This window comes from Erythrolamprus reginae, chromosome 1 (genome assembly GCF_031021105.1).
Source record: "Erythrolamprus reginae isolate rEryReg1 chromosome 1, rEryReg1.hap1, whole genome shotgun sequence".
Lineage (NCBI taxonomy): Eukaryota > Metazoa > Chordata > Lepidosauria > Squamata > Dipsadidae > Erythrolamprus > Erythrolamprus reginae.
In genome coordinates this window covers 398,250,035-398,269,215 of record NC_091950.1, presented here as the reverse complement: position 1 = coordinate 398,269,215, position 19,181 = coordinate 398,250,035, and the positions used below count along the sequence as shown (strand labels likewise).

General features: G+C 42.6%; 1 protein-coding gene across 1 annotated transcript in view; it reads left to right on the top strand.

Moving 5' to 3' along the window:
- Nucleotides 1-426: 426 nt before the first annotated feature.
- The window catches only part of TYW1 (tRNA-yW synthesizing protein 1 homolog), a 35,367-nt gene continuing 16,612 nt past the window's right edge, over nucleotides 427-19,181 (top strand). Inside the window, exons 1-8 of the mRNA XM_070735109.1 lie at nucleotides 427-812; nucleotides 3,210-3,349; nucleotides 5,224-5,358; nucleotides 7,008-7,109; nucleotides 9,093-9,287; nucleotides 10,952-11,227; nucleotides 13,962-14,084; nucleotides 16,001-16,118. Coding sequence (XP_070591210.1) covers nucleotides 809-812; nucleotides 3,210-3,349; nucleotides 5,224-5,358; nucleotides 7,008-7,109; nucleotides 9,093-9,287; nucleotides 10,952-11,227; nucleotides 13,962-14,084; nucleotides 16,001-16,118 — 1,093 coding nt within the window. The 5' untranslated portion in view covers nucleotides 427-808. The remainder of the gene's footprint in view (nucleotides 813-3,209; nucleotides 3,350-5,223; nucleotides 5,359-7,007; nucleotides 7,110-9,092; nucleotides 9,288-10,951; nucleotides 11,228-13,961; nucleotides 14,085-16,000; nucleotides 16,119-19,181) is intronic.

Sequence of the window (19,181 nt, the reverse complement as noted above, 5' to 3'; positions counted from 1 at the left end):
GATAGATAGATAGATAGATAGATAGATAGATACGTAGGTAGGTAGATTAGATAGGTAGATTAGATAGATGATAGATAGGTAGGTAGGAAGATTAGATAGATAGATAGATAGGTAGATAGATTAGAGAGAGAGAGAGAGACTCGAGGTTTAGTTTTCCGGCCACAGATCCAAGCTGCTAGAGAGAAGTTCCTTGAGGATGGGCTCCAGCATGAGCCGGAAAGCTTGGAAAACCGTCTGGATGATCGACCTAGATCGGATCCTGCAACATTATCCTGGGAAAAACGTACGTTCGCCTTCATTTGACTTTAAATTATTTCAATGTACTAGCCAGTTGTGATTTCTTCATAAACCTCCCCCCCCCGGCTCTTTAATCACTTTAGTGGATGGTTGATTGACAGAACGAACTCTAAACGTAACCATCCCATCGTGGCTCAATGGTCTCCCCACTCTTTCCAACACGAAGCATTTAGGAGGATCCGTGTTATTTAAATGCGCGGATCTCCTCTCCAACTCTCCTGGAGACAGAAGATGTTGCTTTATTTCCCGATTTAAAACGTGCACGCTTTGGAGAGGGGGAAAGAGTTTTGCAGCGATCGCCGGTAGTTTCCCTCCAGCCACTGAAAGGTTAACATCCTCTTCCCAGCATGCCGGGGGTGGAAAGTGTGCAAAATGGCTGAGCCTGCGAGCTCGTGGGGCCACTAATGGGGCTGCTTGGGAATGACCACCCCTCCCAGCCCCAGCGATCCCGAGAGGACTGAACAAAAACATCGCTCGGTAGGATCGGGAATTGCTGCTTGGGAGAGAAGACATGGGTAAGTACTCGGAAGCGAAAAACTTAATGAATTGTGAAGGAAGCGGTATTGGGATAAGATTTATATTACTTATTTTATTTATCAAGTACGTATTGCTGGTATCCATAGATAAAACGCTGTTAATATAAATAAGATGGGTACTAATAAGAGGGAAACATTAGGACAGGGACGGTACTAGGCACGCTGCTGCACTTATGCACTGATGTGGTTTATAGCAGTGTTTCCCAACCTTGGCAACTGAAGATATTTGGACTTCAACTCCCAGAATTCCGGGAGTTGAAGTCCAAATAGCTTCAAGTTGCCAAGGTTGGGAAACACTGGTTTATAGAATAGAATAGAATCCAAGTGTGATTGGACACACAAGGAATTTGTCTTTGGTGTTGTTGTTGTTGTTGTTGTTATTATTATTATTAATATTAATTAGATTTGTATGCCACCCCTCTCCCAGGACTCGGAGCGGCTCACAACAACAATAGATACAATAAATACAAATCCAATATAAACTATATTAAAAACCCCATTATTATAAAAAACTAACAATTCTAAAACAATCATACCAATCTCATATGTTGAGCCAGGAAAAGTAAGGGAAGAGGTCAATCCCCCCATGCGTGGCGGTATAGATGGGTCTTCAACATCTTATGGAAGGCAAGGAGGGTGGGGGCAATTCAAATCTCTGGGGGGAGTTGATTCCAGAGGGCCGGGGCCGCCACAGAGAAGGCTCTTCCCCTAGGTCCTGCCAGACGACATTGTTTAGTTGACGGGACCTGGAGAAGTCCAACTCTGTGGGACCTAATCGGCCGTTGGGATTCGTACGGCAGAAGGCAGTCCCGTAGGTATTCTGGTCCAATGCCATGTAGGGCTTTATAGGTCATTGCCACACAATTGTGACCGGAAACTGATCGGCAGCCAATGCAAGCCGCAGAGTGTTGACGAGACATTGGCGTACCTAGGGAGGCCTGTGATAGCTCTCGTGGCCGGATTCTGCACGATCTGAAGTTTCCGAACACTTTTCAAAGGTAGCCCCAGGTAGTCTTTCTCCAGAAAGCATGCAAAAAAGTTTTGACAAGCGATTCTTAAAACCTTTAACATATTTTATTCACAAGGAAGTCCTGGAGCTCGCTGAAGATTCAGGATCTAAAAAGTTAGGAGTTTGTATCATTGCCATAGAAAATAAACATGCTTTACTTGGAAGCTTGGTTAGCCAAGGGCAGCGGTCAAAAGTTTTCTTTGGAAATAAATAGGGCGATTTTGCAAGGTTTATTTAAATATTACATGAAATGTAAGAAAAAAGTATTTAGTGACACATGCACAAGCATTCGCTCGTGGTTGCATAGAACTTATGCTCCCCACTTCAAAATTGATTGGCTCTTCCTTGTACTAATTTATAAAGGTTATATTTTTCTTATTCCTGTAATGGCTCTGGGTGACTTACAGAAATAACAGTACAAGTGTAACTAAAAATATAAAACACAAGAAAACCAAACCTCATGATCAAACTTAAATACATTATGGCAGAGCACTAGTGGCAATTTGTTTCATATTTATTTATTAAATTTATATGGCTGCCTATCTCAAATATATAAAACTTTTATAATAAACCAATCAGCACAGCATGGATCCTATCCACCCCCAAAAAGCTGTTGATGTCAAATATCTAGCAAGGTCCACAATGGATGTATATAAATATACTGATATCTACTTTGGAAATAAAAATGAAAAATTTAAACGGCAGTATGATTAAAGTCCTGATCTTTTGTATGTGCATTTGACATCAGTATACAGGTACATATAAATACCGTATAGTGTGGTTTTGACAAAGCCGCAATCATCATGCTTCTTTTGAGGACTGAGAACACGACTTACAGATGATACCAGATGGTGGAAAAAAATCTGGGTATAGCAATTAATTGCAAATGGAATATGTGCAAGCAATTTGAGGTTACTGACAAGAAGGGGCTTGCAATTTTGGAGCTACATCAACAGAAACTGAATTTCTAAATCATAGTAAATAATTGTTCCACTCTTTTCTGCTGTGTTCAGATCACTGCTCTAAATACTGTAAAAGGCTGAGGAATCCTTTGAGGATGATTCCGAGAACAATGAGCAGGTTCAGAGAAAGTCAAGAAAGATGATCAGGAGACTAGAAATGTAAAGAAAAGTTGAAAGAATGGCAATGGATGTCTTAGCACCATGTATCTGAGATACTTTAATTTTGGTTCCTGAGTTGAACAGCTTGTTGGATTTAATGTCTTTAATGATTCCTGCCAAACAGTACAGTTCTAAGACTCTGCCACCTTTAATTTGGTCTGAAGCATGTTTGCTGGAGAGAAAATTTCCATTTGGCTTGATATCTGGCTTTTTAAAATAGTAGCATTTTGTTCTGTTGTGTTTCAGATAATCCTGCAGACACCTGGGATAATCTCCATGCTCCCTTAACTTTCCTGTGGCTGAATCGATTTTACCTCTATTCATGTGCAGCTTTTGGAATCAGCCTTTGGTTTTGCTTCCAGTTCCTCAACAAAGCTAAAGAGCAGGTAATTTTATTTTCCTTGTGTCTAATATTTTAAATTCTGGTAATTTCAGCTTCAATGGAAAGATGATGGAATCTCTGTGGTTGCAGCCTCCTGAGTACTCAAGCAATTGAGACACTCAATAGCATTCAGTAGCAAAAAATCCAGAAAACATTTACATCCCAAAAGGGGCAAATTCTTCCCATCAAAAATGTACTATTATCTTCTATAGGTTTATTCTGAAATTAAGCGCTTTAGAGACAAGAGAAAAAGTTGAGATAATAGCACAGATCATAGAAGAAAAGCAACTACAAATTAAAGACAAGGGAGCTGGGAAAGGAGTAGATAATGGAAAATATGATGAGGATAGACTCAAAGAAGTTAAAAAGGCTAGACCAACAAGAACAACAAAATCCAAATATAGATAGAGAGACAAAATATGAAATAGAGATTCTATCCTTGAACGTTAACGGCCTTATTTTCCCATTAAAATAAACTTAGTGAGATGAATTTGGATATAATAATTTTACAAATCCATATAAAAGAACAACATCAACATCTATTAAATTGCCCCAACTTGGGACTATGTTTGCATCATTGTGGCAACAGAAAAAAGGAGGAGTTGTGATATATATTAAAGAGGAAATTTTGATTAAACAAATTTATAAAGATGAAAATGGTAGAATTTTAATAATAGAAGTAATATTGGATAAGATAAAAATAACCCTTGTGGGAATTTATGCTCTGAATGAGAGGCAGAAACAATTTTATAAAAAGCTACATGGTCTCATTGGCAAGTTTGAATATGTCAATTCTGTATCATGGGAGATTTTAACGCAACTGCAGATAGACATTTAGATTATAGAAGTGATAAGATTAGAAAAGGAATTAGAAGAATGCCACCTAGTACCTTCCTTAAAATGGTGGAGGAGTTGAATATTCAAGATAGTTGGAGGGAGAGAAATAAAGGAAAAAAGCAATACTGTATACCTATTATTCGGGTTGACATCTATCATGGTCCAGAATCGACATGGCGTGGCTGTCAGTAGATTTAAATTTGAGAGTGGAAGACATTACAATTGACATGAACTCTTTGGCAGACCATAACTCAGTCAGAATTCGATGGAGAGGACAAAAGAAAGTAAGGAGGTGGACTCTGAAAAGAGTAATTTTAAAACGTAAAGAATTCAAATTGAAAATGGAAGATCAAATAAGTCTGTTTTTTTCAGATGAACAAAAAGGAAGATACAAATTGCTAAAATTTATGGGACACAGCCAAAGCTTGCATGAGAAGTGTTGCAATTGCCTATTTGGCCAGAGAAAATAAAATCAAACTACAGAGGCAAAGAAATTTAGAAGAAAAAATCAGCAGAGCTGAGATAAAACTACAAAATGAACCACAAACACATGACTTGAAGCAACAAATAGACTTAATTAAAACTACCATTGTAAAGGAAGAACTGGTATAAAAATGCACTAAGCAAAGGCGTTTAAGTATAGCTGAAGTTTATTATTTTTTCTCCAGGGTATAAAATCTATATATAACAGTGTATATATGGTATAATATCTGGTACAAAGTACATCAGAAATGACATGACATTTTGGCAACCATAGAGCTAGGATTAGGGTAAAATACAAATTCCGAGCAAGACTTGGGAATAGCTGTTCAGTAATGACAAATTAGTCCTCTTAGTATTAGTGGATGATATTTCCTGCCCGGCTACTTAATTTCTCTTGTTTAGGTATAGGATATATTCCTCTATAAGAGAAAACTTTCTTAAACAAAACTGTCTTTCTCTCTTAACTTGTACATCATCTTCATTGAGGGGTAAAGTGACCAGGTAAAAAGCGATTAAGTTTATTTCTGGGACATTGTTGTTTAAATATTTCCTTTGTAGAACAAAAATCGCCTTGCAGAATTAAACCTTCCTAAAATCACATCTGCTGAAAAAGAACAGCAAGATCCAAGCGTTGACAAAGTCCATATATCTGGAGTGAAGGTATTCTATGGTTCCCAGACTGGAACAGCAAAGGTAAATAGTTCATTAATCCAGCAAGAGATGAATTAATTTATCTTGCAACCATGTCGTTTTTAGTTAGTTGACCATTTTCAGGAGGGAAAAAAAACATGCTCAGAGATATTTCTGATTAATTCCTATTCCTTAAGTGGTGTGTAGTTATACTTAACAACCAGATCAAAATTAAAAGCTTCTTGGCTGGTTGCATCCATAATTCCTGCTTTGAAGTTGCAAGTGTCACGTAGCATTTCTGGTATTAATTTACAGTACAGAGATTACCATTCAAATCGTCATTCAATACTAACACTGCAGATAATTTTCAGCCAATAACTCTTTTTTCATCCAAGCTCACTGGGATTGTCATTGAGGAATAAAGTTACTCTTTGGGACATTTGTAGCATTAGTCCTGTATCAGACCACAGAACAGTATTCCTGAACTATTCTACAAACCAGCACGATAGTGCACAGAGTTTTGAAGGTCCTGTTTGAGAGCCACATTTCTGTCTCTAAGCAAGAGTAAAAGGACAAGGGCTGCAGCATGATTAGCAAAGAGTGCATGGGTGACCTTAGATAGCATAGAGAGTAATGGGATTTGAGGGTTGTGGAGAGATTGATGTTCTGTTTTCATTGTGGTAAGCCTATTTTTAGAGGGTACACTGTAGTCTTAGAATTTTTCCATTTGAAAGACGTTGATTTTTGATAAGGAATTATGCGCAAAAGTTTGAGAGGTTGCGTGTGGCTGGTTGCCCATCTCTGCTTTTGTGAGCTCCCACTCCCAAGTCCTTCTGAGTCCAGTTCATCTTCCAATCACAAGAGTTGCTGGAGTCCATTCATTTCAGTCTTTTTCCTACTGTTAAATATTGGAAGCAGCCTGTAAGGTTTTTGTCTTCTTGGGTTTCACCTGATGTCTGCATTTCTTAAATAGTGGCGGGGATTACCGTATTTTTCAGAGTATAAGATGCAATGGAATATAAGACACACCTTAGTTTTGGGGAAGGAAAATAGGAAAAGAATCTGCTTATCAGGTATTCATCTGGCTAGCATCCTCAGTCTAGTCAGTTTCATTATTTTAATCCTTTGGCTAAGAGCTTAATTTTTTTTTATTCTGAGAGAGTAACAATGAAAGAGCTTGCAAGCCAGTAAGAGCTGGGAACATCATTAGCACCTGAAAAGAAACAGTCTGAGCAAGTAGAGCAATGGAAAAAACCCTGCAAAGACTTAGTGCTTGGAAAACATTCTTCTTTGCAGAGAGAAATAATGATAGAGCCTGCAAGGTAAGAGCTGGGAAGATTGTTAGGGCTGGGGGAAAAAAAAGCTACATTCAGAGTATAAAGCACACCCAAATTATCAGCCTCTTTTAGGGAGGAAAAAGGTGCATCTTATACATTGAAAAATATGGTATGTGTGAGACCAAGCTACTCTTTCAGTGCTAAACCTTAGCATCTCCCTGCCTTGCACCTAAGAATCTCTAAAAAACTGCAAGGGATAAAACTGAAGCAATTTCTTATTTGTAGAACATTCAAAGTATCACCTAGTGTGGCTTTCCTGTATGAAACAGTGGCAGTCCTGAAGCTCCAAAGAAAAAGGTGGCTTCCAGGGCAGTTGGGGGTGTTACTTAGAACCCTAACAAACAGGTCTTCACTGTTTTTTTTCTTTCTCTCCAGCGGTTTGCACTGGTACTTACTGAAGCTGTTGCCTCCATTAAATTGCCAGCAGAAATTATTGATATGCAAGATTATGATCCAGATGACTCTCTCGTAAATGAGGTTTGTACTTCATCTCTTCTAGCCGGGATGTCATCTGGGGGTCCTCATGGTTTGATGGCTCTGGCTTTAAGAACAAGTAAAGACTTGTTCTGTCCCCACCAAGAACATAACACAACACTCAATTTGTATACAGTTGTTTACTTCAACACACTACTAATAAAATATCTTAGTATTGAATATGCACACACCAATTTACAGTCATTTTTGGCAAGCAACCAGCTACTAATTAATCCTCATTAATAGCTGGTATCAGTTCAAAGAGGCTTAAAGCCAAGGAGAGCAAATAGGTCTTGATATCTCTGGGACCGCCTTCTGCCGCACGAATCCCAGCGACCGATTAGGTCCCACAGAGTTGGCCTTCTCCGGGTCTCGTCGACGAAACAATGTCGTTTGGCGGGGCCCAAGGAAAGAGCCTTCTCTGTGGCGGCCCCGACACTCTGGAACCAGCTCCCCCCTGAGATTAGAACTGCCCCCACCCTCCTGGCCTTTCGTAAACTCCTTAAAACCCACCTCTGCTGTCAGGCATGGGGGAACTGAGATAACTTCCCCAGGCCTATACTGTTTATGTATGGTATGTTGTGTGTATGTTTTCTTAAATTATGGGTTTTTAGTTTTAATTATTAGATTTGTATTGTACATTGTTTTTCTATTACTGTTGTGAGCCGCCCCGATTCTACGGAGTGGGGCGCCATACAAATTTAATAAACAAACAAACAAACAACTAAACAAATAAATAAATAAATATCTTACGTACATAATTAAATGCCTGGGGAGGGTGAAAACAGCTTCCTTCGCCCCCCCAGAAGCCCTGGGGAAACCGGAAACAGACAGTTTCCCAACTTCTGGTGGACCAAGTAGGCTCATGCCCTTCCCAGGTTCCAAAGGCTTCCCTGAAGCCAGGGGAGGGTAAAAACGTCCTCCCCCATCCCCCCAGAGGCTCTTTGGAAGCCAAAAACGCCCTCCCAGAGCCTCTGTGCATGTTGGAGCTGAGCTAGAACAATGGCTCAAGTGCCAGCAGATATGGCTCTGCGTTCTAGCCTCCAAACAGCCCCCAGGAGGCAGGGGAAGCTGTTTTTGCCCTTCCCAGGTATTGAATTATGGGTGTGGGCACTCACGTATGTGTGAAAGCATGTGTGCACGCTCTTTCGGCACCCGAGGAAAAAAAGGGTTGCCATCACTGTCATAGACCTTCTCCAGAATGGTCTGTCCTTCATCAAAAGAGAATAATATTCCAAATAGTGAAGTTATTTGGGAGAATTTGAGGAGAAAAAGGATACAAAACATCTCCTTTGCATGAAAAATGACATACAGTGTTCCCTCGATTTTCGCGGGGGATGCGTTCCGAGACCGCTCGCGAAAGTCGAATTTCCGCGAAGTAGAGATGCGGAAATAAATACACTATTTTTGGCTATGAACAGTATCACCAGCCTTCCCTTAACACTTCAAACCCCTAAACTGCAATTTCTCATTCCCTTAGAAACCATTTAGATTATTACTCACCATGTTTATTTATTAAAGTTTATTAAAAAAAATATTTATTAAAGGTGGACAAAAGATTGGCGATGACATATGACGTCATCAGGCGGGAAAAACTATGGTATAGGGAAAAAACCCGCAAAGTATTTTTTAATTAATATTTTTGAAAAACCGTGGTATAGATGTTTCGTGAAGTTTAAACCCGCGAAAATCAAGGGACCACTGTACTAATAATATATTAGTCTTCGGAGAGGGGCAGCATACAAATCTAATAAATAATAATAATAATAATAATATTGAACAGTTAATGATTTCATATCCTTTTGTGGCATGCAGAATCAGAGAAGGAATGAATGAGAATAATTCCTTTCATCTGATGTTAGGGCCAAACTCTTCAAAGATGAGCTACTTTGAAGCGTGTTTTTTTGTTATGAATGGTAAAGAACAGTAATTGATGTAAATGTTATAACAGAAAAATAAAACACCTGTTTCCCTTTAACTGTTCAGATAAGCAGCCAGAATATCTGCGTGTTCTTAGTTGCCACTTACACTGATGGCAAACCAACAGAGAATGCTGCGTGGTTCTGCAAGTGGCTGGAAGAGGCGGCCAATGACTTCAGAGTTGGCAAAGCGTATCTGAAGGGCTTGCGATACGCTGTCTTCGGTTTGGGAAATTCAGTGTATGCTGACCATTTCAACACTGTGAGTATGGCTTTCCTTTTTTTAAAAAAACAAATGAACTCCACATCTGTTACTGATACAGTTTTTTCTCAAGTTACAACCACTTGGGGCTCAGAATTGCAGTTGTTAGTCATTGTGGTCATGAGTCAAAACACCATAAGACCAGGGTCAATTTTACAACTACAGTGGCACCTTGTGATACGAATCCCCAGTGATACGAACATTTCGAGATACGAACCGGGGGTTCGGAAATTTTTTGACTCTTCATATGAACTTTTTTCGACTTACGAAACCACCACAGATCGCAAAAAGGCGCTCTGCTGGGCGCCACCGCCCGGCTGTCACCTTTTAAAACAGCCGGGGGGCTTCTCGGCGTTCCTCCGAACGCAGAAGTTCGGCAAAAGTTTGGGTTCGGGTTCTGGAGGCCGCGGAGAAGCGCACGGCTGTTTCAGAAGGTTACAGCCGGGCAGCACCGGCCGGCGGAGCACCGTTTTTGCAATCGGCAGCGGCGTTTTCGGCCAATCTGGAGGCTGAAACGGAGGTGGGGAATCCCAATAGGGAATTCCATGGGCGGAGCTTTGACGTCACAAAGACGTCCTTCCTGGTCGCTTCTGCTCGCAAAAACGGCGCTCCACTGGGCGCTGCTGCCTGGCTGTAACCTTCTGAAACAGCCGGGCGCTTCTCCGCGGCCTCCAGAACCCGAACCCGAACTTTTGCCGAACTTCCGGGTTCGGCGTTCAGGAGAACGCCGAGAAGCCCCCCGGCTGTTTTAAAAGGTGACAGCCGGGCGGCGGCACCCAGCGGCGCGCCATTTTGCAATTCTCCCCCCCCCCTGCACGCATTAATCGCTTTTACATTGTTTCCTATGGGAAACATTGTTTTGTGTTATGAACTTTTCGCCTTACGAACCTCCTTCCGGAACCAATTAGTTTCGTAAGACGAGGTATTACTGTATTTCTATAAAGTAAATCAAGTGATATTTAAATATCTTCTCCTTTTCAACAAGTAACAAATATAGCAATATCAATAGCACTTAGGCTTATATACTTCTTCGCAATGTTTTTTACAATCCTCTCTAAGCGGTTTACAGAGTCAGCATATATTGCCCCCAACAATCTAGGTCCTCATTTTGCCTACTTCAGAAGGCTGAGTAAACCTTGAGCTGGTGAGACTCGAACTGCCGGCAGCCAGCAATCAGCAGAAGAATGCAGTATTGCATTCTAACCATTGTGTACAATTGTTTATTTATTTATTAGATTTGTATGCCGCCCCTCTCCGTAGACTCGGGGCGGCTAACAACAATAATGAAACAATATGTAACACATCTAATATTTAAATTAGTTTAAAAGACCCTTATTTAAGAAACCAAACATACACACAGACAGACATACCATGCATAAATTTTATAGGCCTAGGGGGAAGGGAATATCTCAATTCCCCCATGCCTGACAACAGAGGTTGGTTTTAATAAGGAGCTTACAAAAGGCAAGGAGGGTGAGGGCAACTCTGATCTCTGGGGGGAGTTGGTTCCAGAGGGTCGGGGCCGCCACAGAGAAGGCTCTTCCCCTGGGGGGGTATTTTGGAAGGAGGTGGGACAGGCTCCTTTGAACCTGGAACTTTCCAGATATGCCCATCATACAGTGTTGGCTTTTTATGACCCAAACATTGCCTTGTTTCCTCTGCAGGTGAGCAGGAACGTTGACAAATGGCTGTGGATGCTGGGCGCTCGACGCATTCTGTCATGTGCTCGAGGGGACAGCAATGTGGTGAAGAGCCAACATGGAAGCATTGAGGCTGATTTTGAGGCTTGGAAGGACAAGTTGCTCATCAGACTTCAAGCTCTTGCCAAAGGGGACCAGAAGTCCTGCAGTGGGAGATGCAGGAAAGGTCACTGCAGATCCAAATCGAAAGTGAGCCAAGAAGCAAAAGGACAAGAGACCTCAAAGCAAGTGGAGAAAGAAGTAAGTGGAGAGGACTGATAGAAGTCCTATGGTTTTGGCTCTGTTGCTTTTATGTGATGAACCTCTTCTCTCTATATTACGGAACAAACTGGGATCTTCTTTTTTTACCCTTCTTTCGGGCAGTATAATGGTCCCATAACACTGAGAATTTTCTCCATCTTTTCTTTTTCTTTTGTCCCAGTGAACAAGTTTCTTATTCTTCCCTCTTTTTTTACTGCCGTGGAATCAAACATCGTAAAAAAGGGATTGTTTAGAGGCTGATTGCAATCCTGCTCAATATAGGAATTGTCAGCCAGTCCATCACTGAAAGAGTCTCTGTTAGATATCTGATGTACTTTCTTACTCATTTTACCATCCTTCAGTCTCTCTCTTCATGCCTTTGTTCCTGTCCCATGGTCAACAATTTATTTTACTGCTAGATACATTTATTTACTTACTTACTTACTTACTTACTTACTTACTTACTTACTTACTTACTTACTTACTTACTTACTTACGTATTTATTTATTGGATTTATTGGATTTGTATGCCGTCCCTCTCCATGGACTCGGGGCAGCTAACAACAGTGATAAAAACAGTATGTAGCAATCCAATAATAAAACAACTAAAAAACCCTTATTATAAAAACCAAACATACATACAGACATACCATGCATAAACTGTAGAGACCCAGGGGGAAAGAATATCTCAGTTCCCCCATGCCTGACGGCAGAGGTGGGTTTTAAGAAGCTTACAAAAGGCAAGGAGGGTGGGGGCAATTCTAATCTCTGGGGGGAGTTGGTTCCAAAGGGCCGGGGCCGCCACAGAGAAGGCTCTTCCGCTGGGTCCCACCAAACGACATTGTTTAGTTGACGGGACCCGGAGAAGGTCAACTCTGCAGCAGAAGGCGGTCCCTGAGATAATCTGGTCCGGTGCCGTGAAGGGCTTTATAGGTCATAACCAACACTTTGAATTGTGACCGGAAACTGATCGGCAACCAATGCAGACTGTGTAGTGTTGGTGTAACATGGGCATATTTGGGAAAGCCCATGACTGCTCTCGCAGCTGCATTCTGCACAATCTGAGGTTTCCGAACACTTTTCAAAGGTAGCCCCATGTAGAGAACATTACAGTAGTCGAACCTCGAGATGATGAGGGCATGAGCGACTGTGAGCAATGAGTCCCGGTCCAAATATTTTTTTGTTTAGGTTGTTTAGGTGCTGATTCCAATCCTGCTCAATACAGGAATTGTCAGCCAGTCCATCACTGAAAGAGCCTCTGTTAGATATCTGATGTACTTTCTTACTCATTTTACCATCCTTCGTGCCTTTGTTCCTGTCCCACGGTCAACAATTTCTTTTACTTATGTTTTTCCTGCCAGTCCTACTGATCATTTGCTTCACTGAAGAAATTGTTCTACAGGCTGAACCTTTGGAAATGCTTAATTGTAGCTGGGTTTACTATATGCTGCACACTTTTGCATGCTAAATCAGAGTTGGTTGGGCTCTTATTAATACTAAGACAGAAATCATTGTTTACCAATTATTATGATTGATTCATACAGTTTTCTAAGCCAAAAATCAGAAAAACTACATTATACCTTAGAGATCCTTCAAAATTTTTTTTTTAAAATCTGAGTTTTATATTATTTATGTTTATTTGTGTGATAGACATATAGTAGTACCTCGTGATACGATCCCCTTGTCATACGAAGTTTTCGAGATACAAACCCGGGGTTTGGAAATTTTTTGCCTCTTCTTACAAGCCCTTTTCACTTTACGAACCCGCCAATGGCGGTAGGATGCCCCACCTCTGGACGCTCCGCTGGGCGCCGCCCCCCGGCTGTCACCTTCTGAAACAGCCGAGGCACTTCTTGGCAACCTGGAAGTTCAGCAAAAGTTCGGGTTCAGGTTCAGGAGAATGCCGGGAAGCAGCGCCGCCCAGCTGTCACCTTCTGAAATAGCCGGGGGGCTTCTCGACGTTCCCCCAAATGCTGAACCTGAAAGTTTGGCAAAAGTTCAGGTTCGGGTTCGGGAGAATGCTGAGAAGTGCCGCCGCCTGGCTGCCACCTTCCCAGAAGAGCCGTGGAGCTTTCGGCCGGTCGCAAGGCTCAAACGGAGGTGGGGAATCCCAATAGGGAATTCCAGGGGCGGAGCTTTGATGTCACGGTGACGTCCTTCCTGGCTAGCTGAAACGGCTCTTCTGGGAAGGTGACAGCCGGGTGGCGGCACTTCTCGCCGTTCTCCCGAACCTGAACCCGAACTTTTGCTGAACTTCTGGGTTCGGTGTTCGGGGGAACGCCAAGAAGCACCCCAGCTGTTTCAGAAGGTGACAGCTGGGCGGCGGCGCTTCTCGGTGTTCTCCCGAACTTTTGCCAAACTTTTCAGGTTCGGGTTTGGTAGAACGCCTAGAAACGCCTGGCTGTTTCTGAAGGTGACAGTCGGGTGGCGGCGTCCAGCAGAGCACCCATTTTTGCTATTTTTTGGGGGGGGGGCTTGCACGCATTAATTGGTTTTCCATTGTTTCCTATGGGAAACATTGTTTTGTCTTATGAACTTTTCACCTTACGAACCTTCTCCTGGAACCAATTAAGTTCGTAAGACAAGGTATCACTGTATATCCATCCTAAGATAAAATATAGAAAATAGTATAAGGACAGACTAGATGGACCATGAGGTCTTTTGCTGCTGTCAATCTTCTATGTTTCTATGGAAACATGACTTGTGCTTTCTCTTTCCTTGTTTTGCATGTCAGGAGGAGGAAGAGTTCTTTGAAACCACAAGTGAGGAGGAATCAGATACAGACAATAGCAGAGGATCAGATCAGGTTGTGGATGTGGAAGATCTGGGCAAAGTGATGGGCCACATGAAATCTCAGGTAAGGAGAATTTTGTCTTTGATCCAAAGACCTGTCTGCTTGCATGTGTATTTCTTGACTTTTGACCATTCAGTCAACATTCAAAATTACAACAGTATTGAACGAATGATGGTTATGAGCCTGATCTGGGTGCTTGACAACTTTGGTTTGCAATTATAACCAGTTGTAATGCCCTATGACCACATAATTGCCATTTGCAACTTTCCCTGCTGGCTTCCCCAGAAAGTCAGTGGGGAAGCCAGCAGGAAAGGTTGGAAGTTGCTGGGCGAAGTCTTCTGCATTTGTGCACCCTCTCCCAGCTCCTTTGCTCTTGCACTACACAGGCCATTTCCCCAAGCCTTGTCAAGCCTCTTGCGCGCACACACACACACACATACACACGCAACCCTTCCCATGCTACACATACGTCCTCTCCATTGCTCTCTCACAGCCTCATGCACCCCTTCATGCCCTCCCCAAACTGGCAGCAGTCACTTCCCTTTTGGCCTGTTTGTAACCCACTTGGGCTTGCAACTTCCTGCTGGCTTCCCCATTGACTTGGTTATGGGAAGCTGGCAGGAAGCTGTCTTGCCTATCTGGACACGGAGTCTCTACTCACAGTCATTCATTCCCTTATCACCTCGAGGTTCGGTTACTGCAATGTTCTCTACATGGGGCTACCTTTGAAGAGTGTCCGGAAACTGCAAATCGTGCAGAATGTGGCTGCGCGAGCAGTCATGGGCTTCCCAAGGCATGCCCATGTTTCCCCAGCATTCTGCAGACTGCATTGGCTGCCGATTGGTTTCCGGGTGCCATTCAAAGTGTTGGTCATGACCTATAAAGCCCTACATGGCATCAGACCAGATTACTTGCTGGACCGCCTCCTGCTGCATGAGTCTTAGCAACCCGTAAGGCCCCACAGAGCCGGCCTTCTCCAGGTCCTGTCAACTAGACAATGTCGCTTGGCGGGGCCTAGGGGAAGAGCCTTCTCTGTGGTTCAGTTCCCCCCAGAGATTCATACTGCCCCCACTCTCCTCGCCTTCCGTAAGAACTTAAAACAGGCTTGGAGTCACTAGACCCTAGCTTCTGGCTGACGAGGGTGATGTATGCTTGTTGTTTGAGTGTGAATGAATGATTTTTAATGTTCCAGGGGTTTTAGAGTAATCAGTTATACTAATTGGATTTTAGATTTTGATATTGTTACTGTTTTTTTGTTATGTTGTGAGCTGCCCCGACTCCTCGGAGAGGGGTGGCATACAAATCCAATGAATGAATGAATGAATGAATGAATGAATGAATGAATGAATGAATGAATCAATCAATCAATCAATCAATCAATCAATTAATTGATGAATTAATGAATTTAGGAATTAATGAATCAATGAATGAATGAATCAATCAATTAATTAATTAGTGAACCAAATCCCATTCATTCATTTGTTCATTAATTAATTAATTAATTATGATTATTAATTAATTATTACTTAATTAATTAATGAACAAATGAATGAATGGGATTTGGTTTACAAAGGCCACTGGGCCTGCAGGAATTTCCATTGCTAAGCAGTGGGGTTAAGCTTTACAACTCATTGCTTAGCTACCAAACTTTATAGTTGCTTTTGTAAGCTGAGTACTACTTGTATTTCTAGTATCAAAACAACAATATCCTGCTAGATGTCACTCCTACCACTGCCCAACTTGCCTTAGTGTTGTGCTGCTGTCTCCTGGCAGCAATAGCAGTAGACGTCTGCCGCTGAAATTCTCAGTTGCAAGTACAATCCTAATTGTCAGCCAGTCCATTGAAAAAATGCCATTCTATGAAACTGGCCAAAGCTGTAGCAGTTTCATAGCATTTTAATGGAAGGATTTCTCCAACCGTGAGGAACAGATCAGCTTCCTTTTTTTCTAAAAAAAAATAAAATCTTGTTCTTGCACAGAAAGAGCATCAGATTGACAGAGAGATTCCCATCGGAGTTGAAATTCAGCACAGCAGAGGGGAGGAGCAGAAAAGAGAGATGATCACCCCTGCTCTTCGAGATGCACTCACAAAGCAAGGTGATGGGGTTGATTGCCATTATAATTAGTGTGTTTATTGTATTGTATTGGAGGACAGAAGGAAAAGGGGGGACATGATCGAAACATTTAAATATGTTAAAGGGTTAAATAAGGTTCAGGAGGGAAGTGTTTTTAATAGGAAAGTGAACACAATCTGAAGTTAGTTGGGGGAAAGATCAAAAGCAACGTGAGAAAATATTATTTCACTGAAAGAGTAGTAGATCCTTGGAACAAACTTCCAGCAGACGTGGTTGGTAAATCCACAGTAACTGAATTTAAACATGCCTGGGATAAACATACTGTATATCCATTGTAAGATAAAATACAGGAAATAGTATAAGGGCAGACTAGATGGACCATGAGGTCTTTTTCTGCCGTCAGTCTTCTATGTTTCTAGCTATTATTGGTGTTTTAAATGCAGTCAATCAATTTTATTTACAGCCTAAGGGCCCCGAAACAAGTTGCATAAGCATCAGCGAAAGCCTGCCATCTTCAGCACTACTGGTGTGCCCTCCCTGCCCATCGGCATGAGATTTCACTTCTGCCCATGCGCAGCAAGCGAAATCTTGTGTGAAGATGCTCTCGTGAGCAAGATTTTGGCAATTTTTGCCGATATTTTTGCTTTCGCGCATGCACGGAAGCAAAAAAATGAGCAAAAGTTGCAAAAATCACACTTGCGTAAGCGTCATCTCATGAGATTTTGCTTGCTGCGCACACGTAGAAGCAAAGTCTTGTGCGGCGGCACGTGCAGGTCATGGGCACACAACTGCACACACAATCCAAAAATCGCTACCGGAATATAGCACCTTACCGTTCTGGTAGCAGGCCATCACTGATAATCATAATCTAAATTTGGCATTAAATCCAGGGGTGAAATGCTAGCGGTTTAGCCTGGTTGGAGCATACCACTAGTGGCAGTCACTTATGGTTCAGTTGGATTAGAATTCATCCCACTTTCTGACACAGTGCCGGCACCTTTACATCAAAATGCCTGTCTCGTATATCATGCTAAGCCATAATTTGCTTGACCATGAAAATGTCCAAAGATATTTCACCAGAAGAGCCCTTCACTCCTCCACTCGAAACAGAATATCCTACGAAAATAGACTAACAATCCTGCGCCTAGAAAGCCTAGAACTACGGCGCCTAAAACACGATCTGAGCATTGCCCACAAGATCATATGCTGAAATGTCTTACCAGTCAATGACTACTTCAGCTTCAACCGCAATAACACAAGAGCACGCAACAGATTCAAACTTAATACGAACCGCTCCAAACTTGACTGTAAAAAATATGATTTCAACAATCGAGTTATCGAAGCGTGGAACTCAATTGTGTCAACCCCTAACCCCCAACACTTCTCCCTTAGACTCTCCACGATTGACCTCTCCAGGTTCCTAAGAGGCCAGTAAGGGGCAGAGGTGAAGACACGGCGCGCGGCCAAACTCCGCCTCCCGGGAGCCCAGCCGACTTTTGGAGCCGTTTTGTTTTCAGCTGGGCTCCCGGGAGGCGGAGCGTGGCTGGGCACCGTGTCTTCGCCTCCGCACACCGCCTCCGCCCGGCCGAAAACAAAACGGCTCCAAATGTCGGCCGGGCTCCCGGGAGGCGGTGCGCGGCTACTTCCTCTTCGCTGCAGAGCCGCACGGAGGCGAAGACACTGCGCCCGGACGACTTTTGGAGCCATTTTGTTTTCGGCCGGGCGGAGGCGGCGCGCGGAGGCGAAGACACGGTGCCCGGCCACGCTCCGCCTCCCGGGAGCCCAGCTGAAAACAAAACGGCTCCAAAAGTCGGCTGGGCTCCCGGGAGGCGGTGCGCGGCTGCTTCCTCTTCACTGCAGAGCCGCCGGGCAGAGGCGAAGACAACGGCACCCTCCACTCTCTCTCCATCTCTCTCTCTCTCTCTCTTTTTCTCTCTTGCCGGCGTGGTGAACGAGAGAGAAAGAGAGAGAAAGGAGGGGAGAGAGAATGAGAAAGAAAGCGAGAAAGCAAGCAAGAGAGAAAGACAGGGAAAGAAAACAAGAGAGAGAGAAAGAGAGGGGGGAAGGAGGGGGAGGGAAATACATAGAGGGAGGGAAGGAGGGAGAGAGAAAGAACAAAAAAGAGAGGAAGGAAGGAAGAGAGAAAGGAAGAGGGATGGAGAGAGAGGGAATGAAAGATGAAGGAAGGGAGAGAGAAAGGGGGAGGGAGAGATAGAAAGGAGGGAGAAGGGGGTAGTTAGGGAGAGGGAAAAGGAAGGGCTTGGAGAAAGGGGGAAAGAAAGATAGAAAGGAAAGAGGGAGGGAGGGATAGAAAGGAAAGAGGGAGGGAAAGATAGAAAGAAAAGAGGGAGGGAGGGATAGAAAGGAAAGTAGGAGGGAGGAAAGAGGGAGGAAGACATAGAAAGGATAGAATTATGGATGCAAGAACTTGCTCATGTGTGATAGCGCACGCCCACACTTACTTACTTACTTACTTACTTACTTACTTACTTACTTACTTACTTACTTACTTACCTACTTTATTTATTTATTTATTTATTTATTTATTTATTTATTTATTTATTTATTTATACTTATATGCCGCCCAGTGCCAAAGGGACTGCCGCTCAGACACTATACTTTTCCGCTCACCCCGAAAAAAAATTAGAGGGAACACTGATTATCACATGTCTATTTTTCTTCCTATGTATTTGTGTATTGGACAAATGAATAAATAAATAAATAAAAAATAAATAGTTTATTGAATAGGGCTGTCAGAGTGTGCACAAGTCTATCGTGTATCAATCCAGGAGCAAGTATGGTCAACAGTGGTTTCTATCAAATAAAGATTTTTATCTACAATAAGAATATAGGAATATTGTGCATACACGTGCTACAAGCAATAGCTAAACAAACAGCAATTACAGCAGGGAAGAAACTCGACAAACGAACCAACACTCTAGCGGGGCCTCCTTTTATTACACAGGCTCTTAAAGAGATAACAGCCAAAAATGCTGCTGACTCATTCCCCTCATTGGTCAGCTCTTAAATTATCACTTTGATAAAGGCATACACTGGGTCATAAATCATGGATTTCACAGTATTG